The sequence below is a fragment of the Hyaena hyaena genome, unplaced genomic scaffold, assembly GCF_003009895.1.
Source record: "Hyaena hyaena isolate Hyena2069 unplaced genomic scaffold, ASM300989v1 scaffold_144, whole genome shotgun sequence".
In the NCBI taxonomy this organism is placed as follows: Eukaryota; Metazoa; Chordata; class Mammalia; order Carnivora; family Hyaenidae; genus Hyaena; species Hyaena hyaena.
Window position 1 is genome coordinate 2,023,704 of NW_024080776.1, and position 13,301 is coordinate 2,037,004.

The 13,301-nt window shown below is 45.9% G+C and overlaps 1 protein-coding gene across 2 annotated transcripts in view; it reads left to right on the top strand.

Annotated features, from left to right (window-relative positions):
- The first annotated feature begins 994 nt into the window (after positions 1–994).
- Positions 995–13,301, top strand: part of KDM4A (lysine demethylase 4A) — a 47,770-nt gene continuing 35,463 nt past the window's right edge. Inside the window, exons 1-6 of one of the 2 annotated variants that reach the window (XM_039238632.1) lie at positions 995–1,095; positions 4,245–4,421; positions 5,058–5,233; positions 8,566–8,680; positions 10,149–10,342; positions 12,604–12,653. In XM_039238632.1, coding sequence (XP_039094563.1) covers positions 4,284–4,421; positions 5,058–5,233; positions 8,566–8,680; positions 10,149–10,342; positions 12,604–12,653 — 673 coding nt within the window. In that variant the 5' untranslated portion in view covers positions 995–1,095; positions 4,245–4,283. Of the gene's footprint in view, positions 1,096–1,333; positions 1,388–4,244; positions 4,422–5,057; positions 5,234–8,565; positions 8,681–10,148; positions 10,343–12,603; positions 12,654–13,301 lie in introns of those variants that run through there. The other variant, XM_039238631.1, reaches the window with a different exon arrangement.

Genomic DNA, 13,301 nt, shown 5'->3' on the forward strand with positions numbered 1-13,301 from the left:
CAGGTATTATTGTCTCCATTTTCCGATGGGAAAACTCAGGCTCAGAGGAGTGATTGATTTTGAACACAGATCTGACTCCACAGCTCTTTAGAGTGCACCACACCCTAACTCATCTATGGGTAATTTTGCACATTTTTTGATTCGGGTTGAATATTCTACTTTTCTACTGGACGTATCAGAGGGTCCTGTATGGAGGCTTCCTTGCCCATCATCCGTGGTAATATGGACGTCCTTAGGGCGACTAAGTACCCCTTAGGAACAGCTCCTAATGACTTCTAGGCACCCCCTCAACTCTCCAGAAGTGCGTCTAATGATTCCCTGGATCTTCTCCCTCGCCCCAAGAGCTGCTCTTAATGACCCCCAAATCCCTGCTCATCGAAGAACTGCTTTTTAATAACCCTAAGGACATCCCACCTCAGAGCTCTTTCCCTTTCAGGAACTGCTCCCTTCAGGAAATGTCTCGGTTTGCCGGCGGGTGAGGGGCTCCCCAGGATACGGGACTTTCAGCTTTAGAAACCAAGGCAGTCTCTGGCAAAATGAGACAAGTTGGTCACCCTATCAGAAATTGCTTGATCTCGGAAGCTGGCTCTAAGGGCTCCCAGGGCACTTCTACCTTAGGCAAGGGTCTCACCCTAAAAAGACTCTGCCCCACCCTTTCGTTAGTAACATCCTACAATAATCTCATCGCCTCTACCCTCGCCCCCATCCTATTTCCAGGCACTCGCCTCTTTCAATTCTGATTAGCTCTGGTCGGTCAGAAGCCCGCCTATGATTGGCCAGCCCCGTAATCCAGCCAAGACGCTCAGTGGCCGCAGTCCCGAGTGGTACAGCTTTTCCTCCTGGCAACAGCCCGACCCTGCGCTCATAGGCTGAGCAGATTGATACGCCCCGACTTTGGGCGACTGCAGCGCGTGCTCATTGGCTGGTTGAGGAGTGATAGCGGCCGTCAGATTGGTTGACCCTGTACGGCTGCGCAGAGGCCGTTCTTTCTTGAGGAGGCGGAGCTTCACCCTTCGCCGGCTGAAAAAGCAGTAGATAGAGCTAGTGGCGACAGCAGGAGCCCAGCCTTAGCCCTTCCGGGGCGGTGGGCTCTAGGTAAGAACTACAGGGTTTTGGAATCCTTTGGATTTGTTGCTGCCCGTAGCCGTGATCGTGAGCTCCGGTGGGGGAGGGGCGGGGTTGCCGTCAGCGGTGAGTGATAGGCATGGTTCTTGGCCAATGGGAACAGGAGCTTCTAATATGGGTCATAAGATTGGTCCTTTCTAATCTCTTATGGCCAATGCACGTCGGGAAGGGAGGCGGGTGTACTAGGCCTTATTTTCTTCTTCCTGCGGCCGGGCCTCACTCGCCTAGGCGGCGGGGCCGGGAGGGGCTGGCCGTCTACGCGGTGAGGATCGGGGACCTTGGGAGCGGGGGCTACCTTGGGAGTGGTACCCGCGGGGGCGGCCGTGAGGGGAGGGGGCGGGAGTTAGAGGCGGTTGTTAGCAACAGCGACCTTTATTGAGTTATTAGGTACAGGGCCTAGTGCTTAGCGTTTCGCTTGCATCATCTGAGTTAATCACAGCAACCCTGCTGGGCAAGAAGGTTGGGATCCCCATTTTACAGGTGGGGAAACTGAGACTTGGACAACTCACACAGTCAAGGTCACACAGCTAATAAATAGCAGAGACCGGATCTGTACTCAGAGTTGTTTTGATTCCGGAGCCGGTGCTCTGAAACTACTAGGCTTTGTTGCTGGATGGGGGAAATGAAGGAGTCAAGGAACCAGAGCTTTCCCCAGGGAATAGATGGGGGGAAGGGAATCTTAGGGTTGAAGAAAGGGAGTGAGCTACTGGAGTGGGGGTGAGGAAATCAGTTATTCAGTAGTTACCAAGTGCCTACTCTGTGTCGTGCATTGTTCTAGGTTGTAGGCATAACAAAGATGACTAAGTCCAGAGGCAGGTGAAGCCCCATGAGTGGCTTCCAAGGCCCAGGTGACGGGGCCTCACACTGCGTTCACAGGATTGTATATTGTTGTCAGATTTGTTGAAGATATTTTGCAGTTTTAAAAAAGAGGGTCCTGGACATTGATTAAACTTCAGAGGTTCCTCCACCCTTGCATCTGCCCTTGCAGATGGCTTTAGTCTAGGTGGAAGTTACGATGTAGGCAGCATCGGGTAGTGGAAGGAGTGCTGGGAGTGCGTTGCAGGACTGTGGGGGTATTTCCTGGTATTTAAAAGGAGGATAAACGTAAACCTGCCGTGTAAAGTTTTGGTGAGGTGCGGGAAAAGCTCCTGGCCAAGAACACACTTTATTTTTGGTGAATGGAAGCTTGAGAGATGTGGGTAGTGGCTCATTCTCTCCTACCTTAGGTAGGTCTGTGCCCATGCTGTCTTCCTAGTCTGTTACTAGGTTGCTGGTCGATTGGAGACAGATTTCCCTTCTGAGCTCTCCTCTCTGGGGAACTCTTGAAGCTGAACTGCCATGGCTTTGGGGCCCATATTGGGGGAATGGAGGAGGGAAATGTTTTTGCTTCTAAAGTGGCCCCTTTTATCTAGTATGCTTGGTTCTAATTCAGCTGGAATAGTCTATTGTGTTATCAGGCAATGGAGATGCACCCACTTAGTTGAAGGCCTCTTCTAGAAACACAATATTTGACCTTTTCCAGTCAGTTTGAAGTTTGCCCTGTATTGCTAGTTTATTGCCCATTTAAATTTTGTCCTTTGAATTCTGGGTACGGTACACTTGGACTAGTCTTCTTGCTTGATCTCATGTAATACTGCTGAAATTACATTTTGGTTTAGATATGAGAACAATTTCACTTTACGGTTTTAAATACTAATAACAGTGTACTTTTTACGTCTTAAACTTTGTAATCTTGTAGCCAAGTAACTGTCTTTAGGAATCTAGAATAGATAGGGCTTTAAGCCGTGCTCTAAAAGGGAGCCCTAAAAGGGAGCCCGTAGGTTGTTTTTTAAATTTGGTTGTACTACATTGTTTAATATACCCGAAAGCAGTTATCAAAGGTGAATAAGGGAGCAACTTGAAAAGATAAAACTAAAATAGGGGCAGGGCAGCAATAGTATTGTTAGATACGATCAACGCTCTAGTAACAGTTTAGCTGAAACAATGTCTCCATTTAAGTGAGATTTGAATACATACAATTTTGATACATCTGATTCTTTTTTTTTTTTAATTTTTAATGTTTTTATTTATTTGTGAGAGAGAGAGAGACAGCATGAGCAGGGGAGGGTCAGAGAGAGAGAGAGACAGCATGAGCAGGGGAGGGTCAGAGAGAGAGGGATACACAGAATCTGAAGCAGGCTCCAGGCTCCGAGCTAGCTAGCTAGCTGTCAGCACAGAGCCCGACGCGGGGCTTGAACCCATGAACTGTGAGATCATGACCTGAGCCGAAGTCGGCTTTATTTTATTTTTAATGTTTTATTTTAAAATTTTTAATATTTTAATTAAAAAATAAGTTTTTATTTATTTATTTTGAGAGATAGAGAAAGCACAAGGGAGTGGCACAGAGAGAGAGAGAATCAGAATCCCAAGCAGGTATTGCTAAGTGCAGAGCCCGATGCAGGGCTCAGAACTCATGAACTGTGAGATCATGACCTGAGATGAGAGTCAGATGCTTAGCCGACTGAGCCACCCAGGTGCCCTAGTATATCCAATTCTTTTAAATAGAAACTTTTCTGTCCGTCTTCTTGTTCATTTAAATAACCTATGTAGAGGCAGATTCTAGGTGTGAGGTCGTAATACTTCTTCAGAACTTCTACATCTTTTACTGTTTCAGCACTGACATTCCCAGCATTTTTTTCAAGTTCTATTTAAATTCCAGTTATTTTATATACAGTGTAATATTAGTTTCAGGTGTAGAATTCACCTACACCATCCAATGCTCATCCCAACAAGTGCCTTCCTTAATTCCCATCACCTATTTAGCCCATCCTCCTTGACGTTCCCAGCATTTAACTCTAATTACATTTTATTTTATTTTATTTTATTTTTTTTAATGTTTTTATTTCTAGGAGAGAGAGAGAGAGACAGCGTGAGCAGGGGAGGGTCAGAGAGAGAGGGAGTCACTGAAACAGGCTCCAGGCTCTGAGCTGGCAGTCAGCACAGAGCCCGACGCGGGGCTCGAACCCACGAACCGCGAGATCATGACCCAAGCGAAAGTCGGACGCTTAACCGACTAAGCCACCCAGGTGCCCCTCTAATTACATTTTATATGATTTTATGTTCTTAATGTATTTCTTCAGATTCCTGTCAGACCAGAGTGACCTCAAAAAGGAGGGAAAATGGCTTCTGAATCTGAAACTCTGAATCCCAGTGCTCGGATAATGACTTTTTACCCCACCATGGAGGAGTTCCGCAACTTCAGTCGATACATGGCTTACATTGAATCCCAAGGAGCTCACCGGGCTGGGCTGGCCAAGGTGAGGGTGGGTGGGATTGTTCCACAGGGCTTTGTGAGGGGCAGCAGAAGTCTTTCCTAAAGGCAGGGTGTGGAGTATATACTTCCTATTTGCAAGTTAATGCCTTTTGTTAACATATGAAACACCTTTTAGGTAGGAGGGGAGCTTGGAGTCTTTTTTTGGAGTCTTTTTTAAAGGGAGGTAAAGAGCTTGCCTCCTGGGCCAGCTGCTGTGGTGCTCTGATCCCCTTGGTGGAGATGGGTGCTTTAGTGTTTGCACTTGAGGGCTTATATGCCGTGTCCACCTTCTCTCGTCCTCACTTCAGTCTCATCCAGCACTCTGATAGCAGCTGGCTTCTCTTGCGCACTTCCGTCAGATTAAGAGAATCAAGTCTTCAGTCTCCTCTCTCGGTGCCCAGATGAGATACTGAGCTGAGAATGAGTATTACTCATCTTTGGTCGTTGCAACTAGGCGGCTAGTTGGTAGCTGAACTGAATCAGGGTTAGCACAACAGTGTGACTTGCTCTGTTGGGGTGAGTGTGGTTAAATCAGTCACTTTGTAGTAAAGTTGGCTGGTTGGATAGCATCCTACCCACATTCCGGACTATGAGCCGCTTGCCCCATTTCTGATCTCTTTGTTTCCTGTGTTCCCTACAGGTTGTACCTCCAAAGGAGTGGAAGCCTCGAGCGTCCTATGATGATATTGATGATCTGGTCATTCCTGCCCCCATCCAACAGCTGGTGACTGGGCAGTCTGGCCTCTTCACTCAGTACAACATACAGAAGAAAGCCATGACTGTTCGAGAGTTCCGCAAGATAGCCAATAGTGATAAGTGAGTGAAAACACATTCCTTCCCACCTAGGAGCTCAGGTCTCACCTTCTTAGCTGTCTGCTAAGACTGCTGTCGTGAGCCTGAAGAACTCTTTTCTCAGCTCTAGCCTCTGTCTCCCTTTCTGCTCTTTTTTGGAAGCATTCGTACTCTCAGTACTGTGTCACAGTCTAAACGCATCCGTACCGTATTTTTGCCTAAAGTAATCCCATTCTTTTTCCATCAGAAGCAGAATCATTTTCTGACCCTGGTAAGTTGCAGAGTTGCAAAGGGGAACGTTGGAGTTGGTTCAAAAGGAGTTTTTGCCCGATGTATTGATAACACCTGCTTATTGAAAAGCGGCCTCAGCAGTTGATTCTCTTCGGGGTTCGGGGTTCTTCTGTCTTTTATTGTGCTCAGATTCCTCTCTACCGGTCCAGCATCTTGACAGGACAAAATGTGACTAAGCTTCTGAGCTGGTCGCTGTTTTCTATCTCCGTGCTTTATCCTGCATACATTCTTATCTCTGTTAGAAACGTCTTTGTTTAGCCTGCTGTTTTTAGTTGTTTTCTGTTTATAATATTGAGCTTCATTTGACCTCCCATTTATAGAGGATGAATTGTGTGGTTCCCTCACTGAGCACTGACTGTTCCTTCTTAATCTTCTCTCTCGGACTTTTTCCTTTCCCATGTTATTCCTTAATTTTTGAGTGTCCACAAGGGATTCCTTCCCTTTACTCTTGCTTTTATTCCTGAGCCCTTTTGATCTGTGCATGTTATGACTTCAGCCAGTCAGACATTATATTTTGTCTCGCTGTGTATGAGCCCAGAGCTAGATCTGTAGCTGGCCAGTCTTCACGCTCCTGGGGGCGTCCCTTCGTGTGCTTTATTCATTCCTCTGTCTCGCATCAGATCTTGTTCTGTTTCTGTGCTTTGCCTTCTTTTCCTTTGACTTACCACAATTCGAAATGTGGCTTTCCAGTTTTATTGACAGCTTAACTTAAAAAAAAATTTTTTTTTTAAATGTTTTTTAAAATTTATTTTTGAGAGAGAGAGAGAGGCAGTGTGAGCAGGGAAGGGTCAGAGAGAGAGGGAGACACAGAGTCCGAAACAGGCTCCAGGCTCTTGAGCTAGCTGTAAGCACAGAGCCTGACGCGGGGCTCGTACCCACAAACCGTGAGATCATGACCTGAGCCGAAGTCGGATGTTTAATCCATTGAGCTGATGTTTAATCCACTGAGCCACCCAGGCGCCCATACAGCCTAACCCTTTAAAAATTTTTTTTTATGTTTATTTATTTTTTTTTTGAGAGAGAGGGGGAGTGTATGTGTGAGCAGGGGAGGGGCAGAGAGAGGGAGACAGAATCTGAGTTGTCAGCACAGAGCCTGATGCCGGGCTTCAACCCATGAACTGCAAGATCATGACCTGACCTGAAGTAGGTCATTCAACCGATTGAGCCCTGGCAGTGCCCTGGCAGCTTAACTTTTAAAAACACCTGTATTGCTGACCCACCTGCTGTCTAACGAGTGAGTATGTTAGAGCCTGTTGAAGAAGAGTGACATGCTCTGCACAGGAAAGGCTGTGCTGTCCTTTCTGTCTGGTTTCTAGCCACGCCCTGGGGCCAGGGCCCTCAGCTTTCAGGCTCCTATAGCGCTCCACCAGAGGCCTCAGCCTCTCGTATCCAGTTTCTCTTCTCAAAATGGTAGGTCTTCCAGGATACCTCTTTTCTTTTTAAATTAGCAGGCCCCTTTTTTCCCCTCTATCTGAAAGGCAACAAATTCTTGCCCTTGATTTCTTATCTGCTTGATCGGCCAGCTTTAAGAAAACCCAGCAGGTAAAAATCTAAATTTATAAAGCAGATCAGTTGGAGGTGGGAGAGTTACTTCTATTTCAGAGGGAATTTAAGAGTCCTAAACTGTATTATTCAATAGGTGGACCTGAAAATGTAAGGCTGCATTTAAAGTAAGATGGTTTTCCCACCAAGGTCATTGTCTCCACAGTTTGTTGTGGGTCTTTGCTTCTACTGTTTATCCATTCATAATATTTCTTTGCCATTTGAGTTGTAATGTTCATTTTCAAATATCTATTCAATTTACACCTTATTCTTTTTAAAATTGCTATGTAATAATTTTTAAGTGTTTTGAATTTTTTAAAAGATTTTCTTTGGAGTAAATTCTCAGTATGTGATAATTGAGCTGAAGAGTATAGATTTTTTTTTTTTTTAATTTTTTTTAAATGTTTTATTCATTTCTAAGAGAGAGAGAGAGAGACAGCGTGAGCAGGGGAGGGTCAGAGAGAGAGGGAGTCACAGACTGAAACAGGCTCCAGGCTCTGAGCTGGTAGTCAGCACAGAGCCCGACACGGGGCTCGAACCCACGAACTGTGAGATCACGACCTAAGCGAAAGTCGGATGCTCAACCGACTAAGCCACCCAGGCGCCCCGAGTATAGATATTTTTAATGTCTTTATGTAGAGAGATAGATATAGACAGCTGTGTATATATAGAGAGAGAGAGAAAGAGCGCGCGCATGCGCTATATATATGTATATGTACATATATAAAAATATCTTTTTAAAAATACCTTTCTTGGGGTGCCTGGGTGGCTCAGTTGGTTAAGCGTCCAGCTTTGGCTCAGGTCATGATCTAATGGTTCTTGGGTTCAAGCCCTGCGTTGGGCTCTGTGCTGACAGCTAGCTCAGAGCCTGGAGCCTATTTCAGATTCTGTGTCTCCCTCTCTCTGAGCCTCCTCTGTTCACGCTTGCTCTCTCTCTCTTTCTCTCTCTCTCAGAAATAAATAAAACATTTAAAAAAATAAAAATTTTTTTAATTGAAATACTTTGTTTTTAGGCGTGATAATTTGTTGAGTTAGGCACTGCGTAATGGGGACGTAGCAATGACAATGCAGATGAGCTCCCTTGGAGCCACTTCCTTTACAGAGCGTAGTACTGTTCTAGAATGTCAGCTCTCCACATGCTGGCAGGTCTGGTTGTCTGTGGATGTATAGGGATTTGCTTGCTTTCTCCCTGGGTGGCCGGGCCACTCCTGATTCTGGCAGGATGTAGTTTTCAGTGGTCTCTTGAAAAAGTTGAGGGTGTTCTGCTTCTCAGGGAAGATGCGCTTAACATCTTCATATATGTTACCTTCCTCAGGCCCGGAGCTTATGGAAGGGATGTTGAGGAGGTTACTGTGTATTGGAACCGTGAAGGCCAAGTTTATGTCTTGTTCGTTTGAAATGTCTATTTTCCCTAGAACAGGGGATTGTGTCTTGTGTCTTGTCCTTCCATCATGCCTGATGAATTTAGTCCTTATAAGTGGTTAACACTTTTTTTTTTTTTTTTTTTTTTTTACTTTTGAAAGGTACTGTACCCCACGCTACAGTGAGTTTGAAGAGCTTGAACGGAAATACTGGAAGAATCTCACATTCAATCCCCCAATCTATGGTGCAGATGTGAATGGCACTCTCTATGAAAAGGTGAGACTTCTGGGAAGGCCTCTGCAGCATGTTTGTAATTTAACATCGTTTTTACCTGCCCAGCACTTAGTAGGCACCCAGAAGCTGCTTGCTGAGTGAGAGCTTGAACAAAAGAATGACCCACCACCGCCTGATAGGCTGTGCACACTTAATTGTGGGTATTTTTGCATGTGACTGAATTGTATTTCTCCCACTCTCCATGTGAATCGGGTGATTTAGTGTTCTTTGCAAGGGCTGTTAGACTAGTCTGTGGGTGGTAGCCTGGGTGGTAGCTCGATGACTTCTTGAAAGGGTGGGCTCACAGTATATGGGGGAGTGGTTTCTGCAGAAAAAAGATCACTGACTAATTTAGTGAAAGGGGCATATTTTTAAGAAGAGAAACATTTAGGTTTTCAGAACCCTCAAACAAGATACTTCAGCAGAACCTGTTTTAACAACTTGAGTCAGATTGGGGTGTAGTGCTTTTCGGAATACAGAACAACCTTAAATATGATATAAGGAAGGAATAATTGGGACTGTTTTTGGATGATAAAAAAAATCTGTGGGGCATTTTAGGGATTATCATCCAGATTAATTTTAATGTGTTTGTAAATTACTGGAAAGAGGGAGTTTGAAAAGATTCCGTTTGTCAGTGACAATTTTTTGAGTGGTGGAAAGTGAAACTTACAGATGTTAAATGGCAGAAAGATAAGGTAAGGATCTGGGATGGGAGGTATAGAAGCAGGACGTAGTAATCCAGAACATAATTAGAAAAGGTGGGCTTCTAGCTGACCATTTAAATTTCAGAAAAGGATTTTGGTGACATTGTAGACTTTTTACTGAAGACACTGCCTGGTGGAACCTGGGGCTAAACAGTCACAGATTGGGATGATTCATTCCTGTGTTTTTGTTTTTTTGCTTATTAATTTTTTTTTAAATGGTTTATTTATTTATGAGAGAGAGAGAGAGAGACAATGTGAGCAGGGAAGGGGCAGAGAGAGAGGGAGACACAGAATCGGAAACAGGCTCCAGGCTTTGAGCTAGCTGTCAGCACAGAGGCTGACGCAGAGCTCGAACCCACGAGCCGTGAGATCATGACCTGAGCCGAAGTCGGACACTTAACCAACTGAGCCAGTCGGGCGCCCCTCCCATGTTTTGTATTTTTAGTGATTTAAGAGTTCTTTCCTATTTTGGCCTCAGTTTCTTTAGTTTCAGATCAAACTCTTCCCCCTGGGGTTGAGAACAGGTGCCTGCCCCCTGCTTATTCATCTGTCACATACCCCTTTTCTTTTCCAAGTGGGGTTTGCCTTTTGGAGGTCTGATGGCGTCACTTCTAGTGGTGGCTGTGAAGAGTGAGTGGGGGAGGCTGTGGTCCTCATGTCCAGGCAATTTTGACATTGTTCCACATCGTCATTAGAGGTGACAGGTCACCTGTGAGCCTCCCCTTGTATGTACTGTAATTGCCCTCAACTGTGACTTGACTTCGCAGCATGTCGACGAGTGGAATATTGGGCGGCTGAAAACCATCCTGGACTTGGTGGAGAAGGAGAGCGGGATCACCATCGAGGGTGTGAACACCCCATACCTGTACTTCGGCATGTGGAAGACCTCCTTTGCCTGGCACACTGAAGACATGGACCTGTACAGCATCAACTACCTGCACTTTGGAGAGCCAAAGTCCTGGTAAAGTCGGGTCGCAGTTGGCACCGGGGCGGCGCGGCGGGGCCTCTCAGCTCTAGTGTGCAGAGGTGGCAGCTTGAGGTCTTGTTAGAATGTGCATTCAGGTTCCGTAGGCCTGGGGTGGGACTGGCATTTGACATTTCCCCCCGGGTTTTGAAGCTACTAGATGCTCTTAGAGCTCTGGTGCTCAAACCCCTCCCTGAGTAGTGAGGCCGTAGAGGGCTGGTCATTGAATAACACCCGACGCAAAGAGAAGATGGCTGAGTTACCGAGAGCCACAGAGGCTGTTCTAGGCTTTCCTAGGCTCTCCCACTGCTTTCTGATTTCTTTTTCCGAACAGGCCTGAGGCATTTCTTAGAGGCAGACTTCCAAGACTGGAGTCGCTCCTTCAGATGATAGAAAGCTTTCTTTTCCTCATGGAAAAAATATTTGGTGAGCAGCAGTGTGTGCTTAAACCCAAGAGGGGACGCAGGGCTACTCCGTATGCGCTTCCTGCTCTCCAGGATGGCCTCCGTCTAGCTGGGGAGACAAAGATCTGTTCTGTCCTCTCTCCCTGTGCTGATCCATGTCTCAATCCCAGCATTTTAGTGAAGATCCTGCGTTCGACCGCAGTGACTGAGACAGATAGCTATGCATTGTCACCCAGATAGGAGACTGGTCAGGAGAGAGAAGGTGGGAGAGAAGCTCTGATGTGGGTACTCTAGATCCTGGTGGAAGGGTACACAAAGGTGGGGTGGGACTTGGAGAAGGCTTCCCTGGAAGAGGTGACCACCAAGCTGAGGCCTAGCTGGGTGGGGCGGTGGTGGGTTTCACACAGGGAAGACTGAGGAAAGTGTGTCTAGGTGGTTGGAATGAATGACACGTACAGAGGCCCTAAGCTGAGAGGGAGCACAATGTCTTTGGGAACTAGAGGAAGTCCGTTGTGGTTTGGGTGCTGTGGATAAGGATGGAAGAGCGAGGAGGCCGATGGGGACACCGTGGGCCAGGTCATGGGGAGTCATGGAAACCGTATGCATCTCTATGTCCTTTTCCATCATTTTCAGCCACTTCTTTTCCCAAAGGTTTTCCTTTTTCCAAAGGCTTTCCAGTCTCTAGTCTGGGGGGGGGGGGGGGGCCGACCTTCTGAGCCTGTGCAGACTCCCTAACTGCTGTCCCATCAATACCTTTCTTAGATGGCTAGACTTCTAGAATCTGTAAAAGTAGTTTTTGTGCTTTCCCCCTGTTTATTCCTATGTTCCCTGAGATTGGATTTTCATTTTCCTGTAGAGAGAAGATTTTTCTAGTTATTACATAAACTCTTTTAGGTCATCTGAAGAGGGACCCCCCCAGAGACTTCTGGGTAAGGCTGCCTGATGGATCCCAAGGTCCCTTTGGGTGACCAACATTTCCCTCCACTCCCCATCTGTTTTGTTTCATAGTGAAACTGTTTGGGATAGGAAGTTTCTGTTATTGTGGAATAATCTTTACAATTAACTATAATGGTTAAAATAGACTTAACTGTGAGTTTCAGAATATAAAGTTTAACAGTTCTGCAAAACTTTTATTTTTTAAAGTTTTTAAAGATTTTATTTTTTTTATTTAGAGAAAGCAGGGGAGAGGGGCAGAGGGAGAAAGAATCTTAAGCTGGCTCTGCGCTGAGTGTGGCTCCATCCCATGGCCGTGAGATCATGACCTGAGCCGAAATCAAGTGTCAGATACTCAACTGACTGAGCCACCAGGCACCCCAGTTTTGCAAAAATTTTACATAGTTACAGGATTTTTTTTTGTGTGTGTGTGTTTATGAAGAGCAATTTCTGTGGTGTCATGCTACCCTGTGTGGGTAATCAATGTAGCTGTTATGGGGATGATGTGAAAATGGGGTCAGCAGCAGCTAATAGGGCCAGGTCTCTGGTATCAGGTCTGTTTTCCGCATTCCTCCTCCATCGTGTCCCCCTTAGGCCTTTCAGGCTCCACCGGGAGCACTTTCGTGCTATCCTTTAAAAAATTTTTTTATTGCTTCAACATTATAAAGGAGAACAGTGCTGATCGCGTACTAGAAGTTCTGACTCATGGTAAATGTTCAGTAAAAGTGTCGGTAAATGAATGAAGACTAGAGAAATAAATTCACTTGTACTTTGTGGGCTCCTCTCCCCGAAGTCTAACATGTCATTTCTCCAGACTCCTTTCCAGTTTTTGTGGTTGGGAGCTGTTTTGAGAGGGGGGCTGAGCCCCTTGGGTGCTATAGCATGCGCTCCTCGGCATCCAGTGCCTCTGTGTAATTGCAGGTACTCTGTCCCCCCGGAGCACGGAAAGCGGTTGGAGCGCCTTGCCAAAGGTACTGTGTCTCTTCCTTGTGCCAGCTCAGGCCCTCAGGCTCTGTGAGCTACGCTAATTGCTCTAAAATGTCCATTCTCTGTAGTCAGATTTCTTACTTGTCCTTTAACAGGCCTTCGTGTAGGTGATGAGCTAGACTGCCAGAGTGGGTACCCTGGCAGAGCAGTTAAAAATCTGGAAACTTCCTCCGTTTGTCCTAGGAAGGGACTAAGTAATTCTTAGTCTTTGCCTTGGTTTTATCAAGTGTGGGCTTATTTGACCACGGAGAGTATACCAGTCACACTGGTTCTGGTTCTTCTGCCAGAAATCTATAGGTTAAAATTAAATTTTTGTGCTTTGGTTCTTTTAAGTGGACTTTAATAGATTTGTATCTCTACGGGGCCCATTTCAAGAGAGCTTGGGTATACGGTGCTGTAGATGTGTTACTAACAAAAGATTGAGGGATACAGAGTGACGGAGGAAGGTCTTAAAATAGTTTCCAAGCTCTCTATAAGAACAAGACGGGTTGGGTGATCTCAGTTTCCCAGACAGAATGTGATTACCCAGGTAAGCCGTTAGAGAGCCCAGAGGCTCATCGTAGAATCTTAGGATTGGCCTGAAGCTAGACAGATGTGCGGAGATCGCGTTGCTGATTTAGCCTCCTGACAGC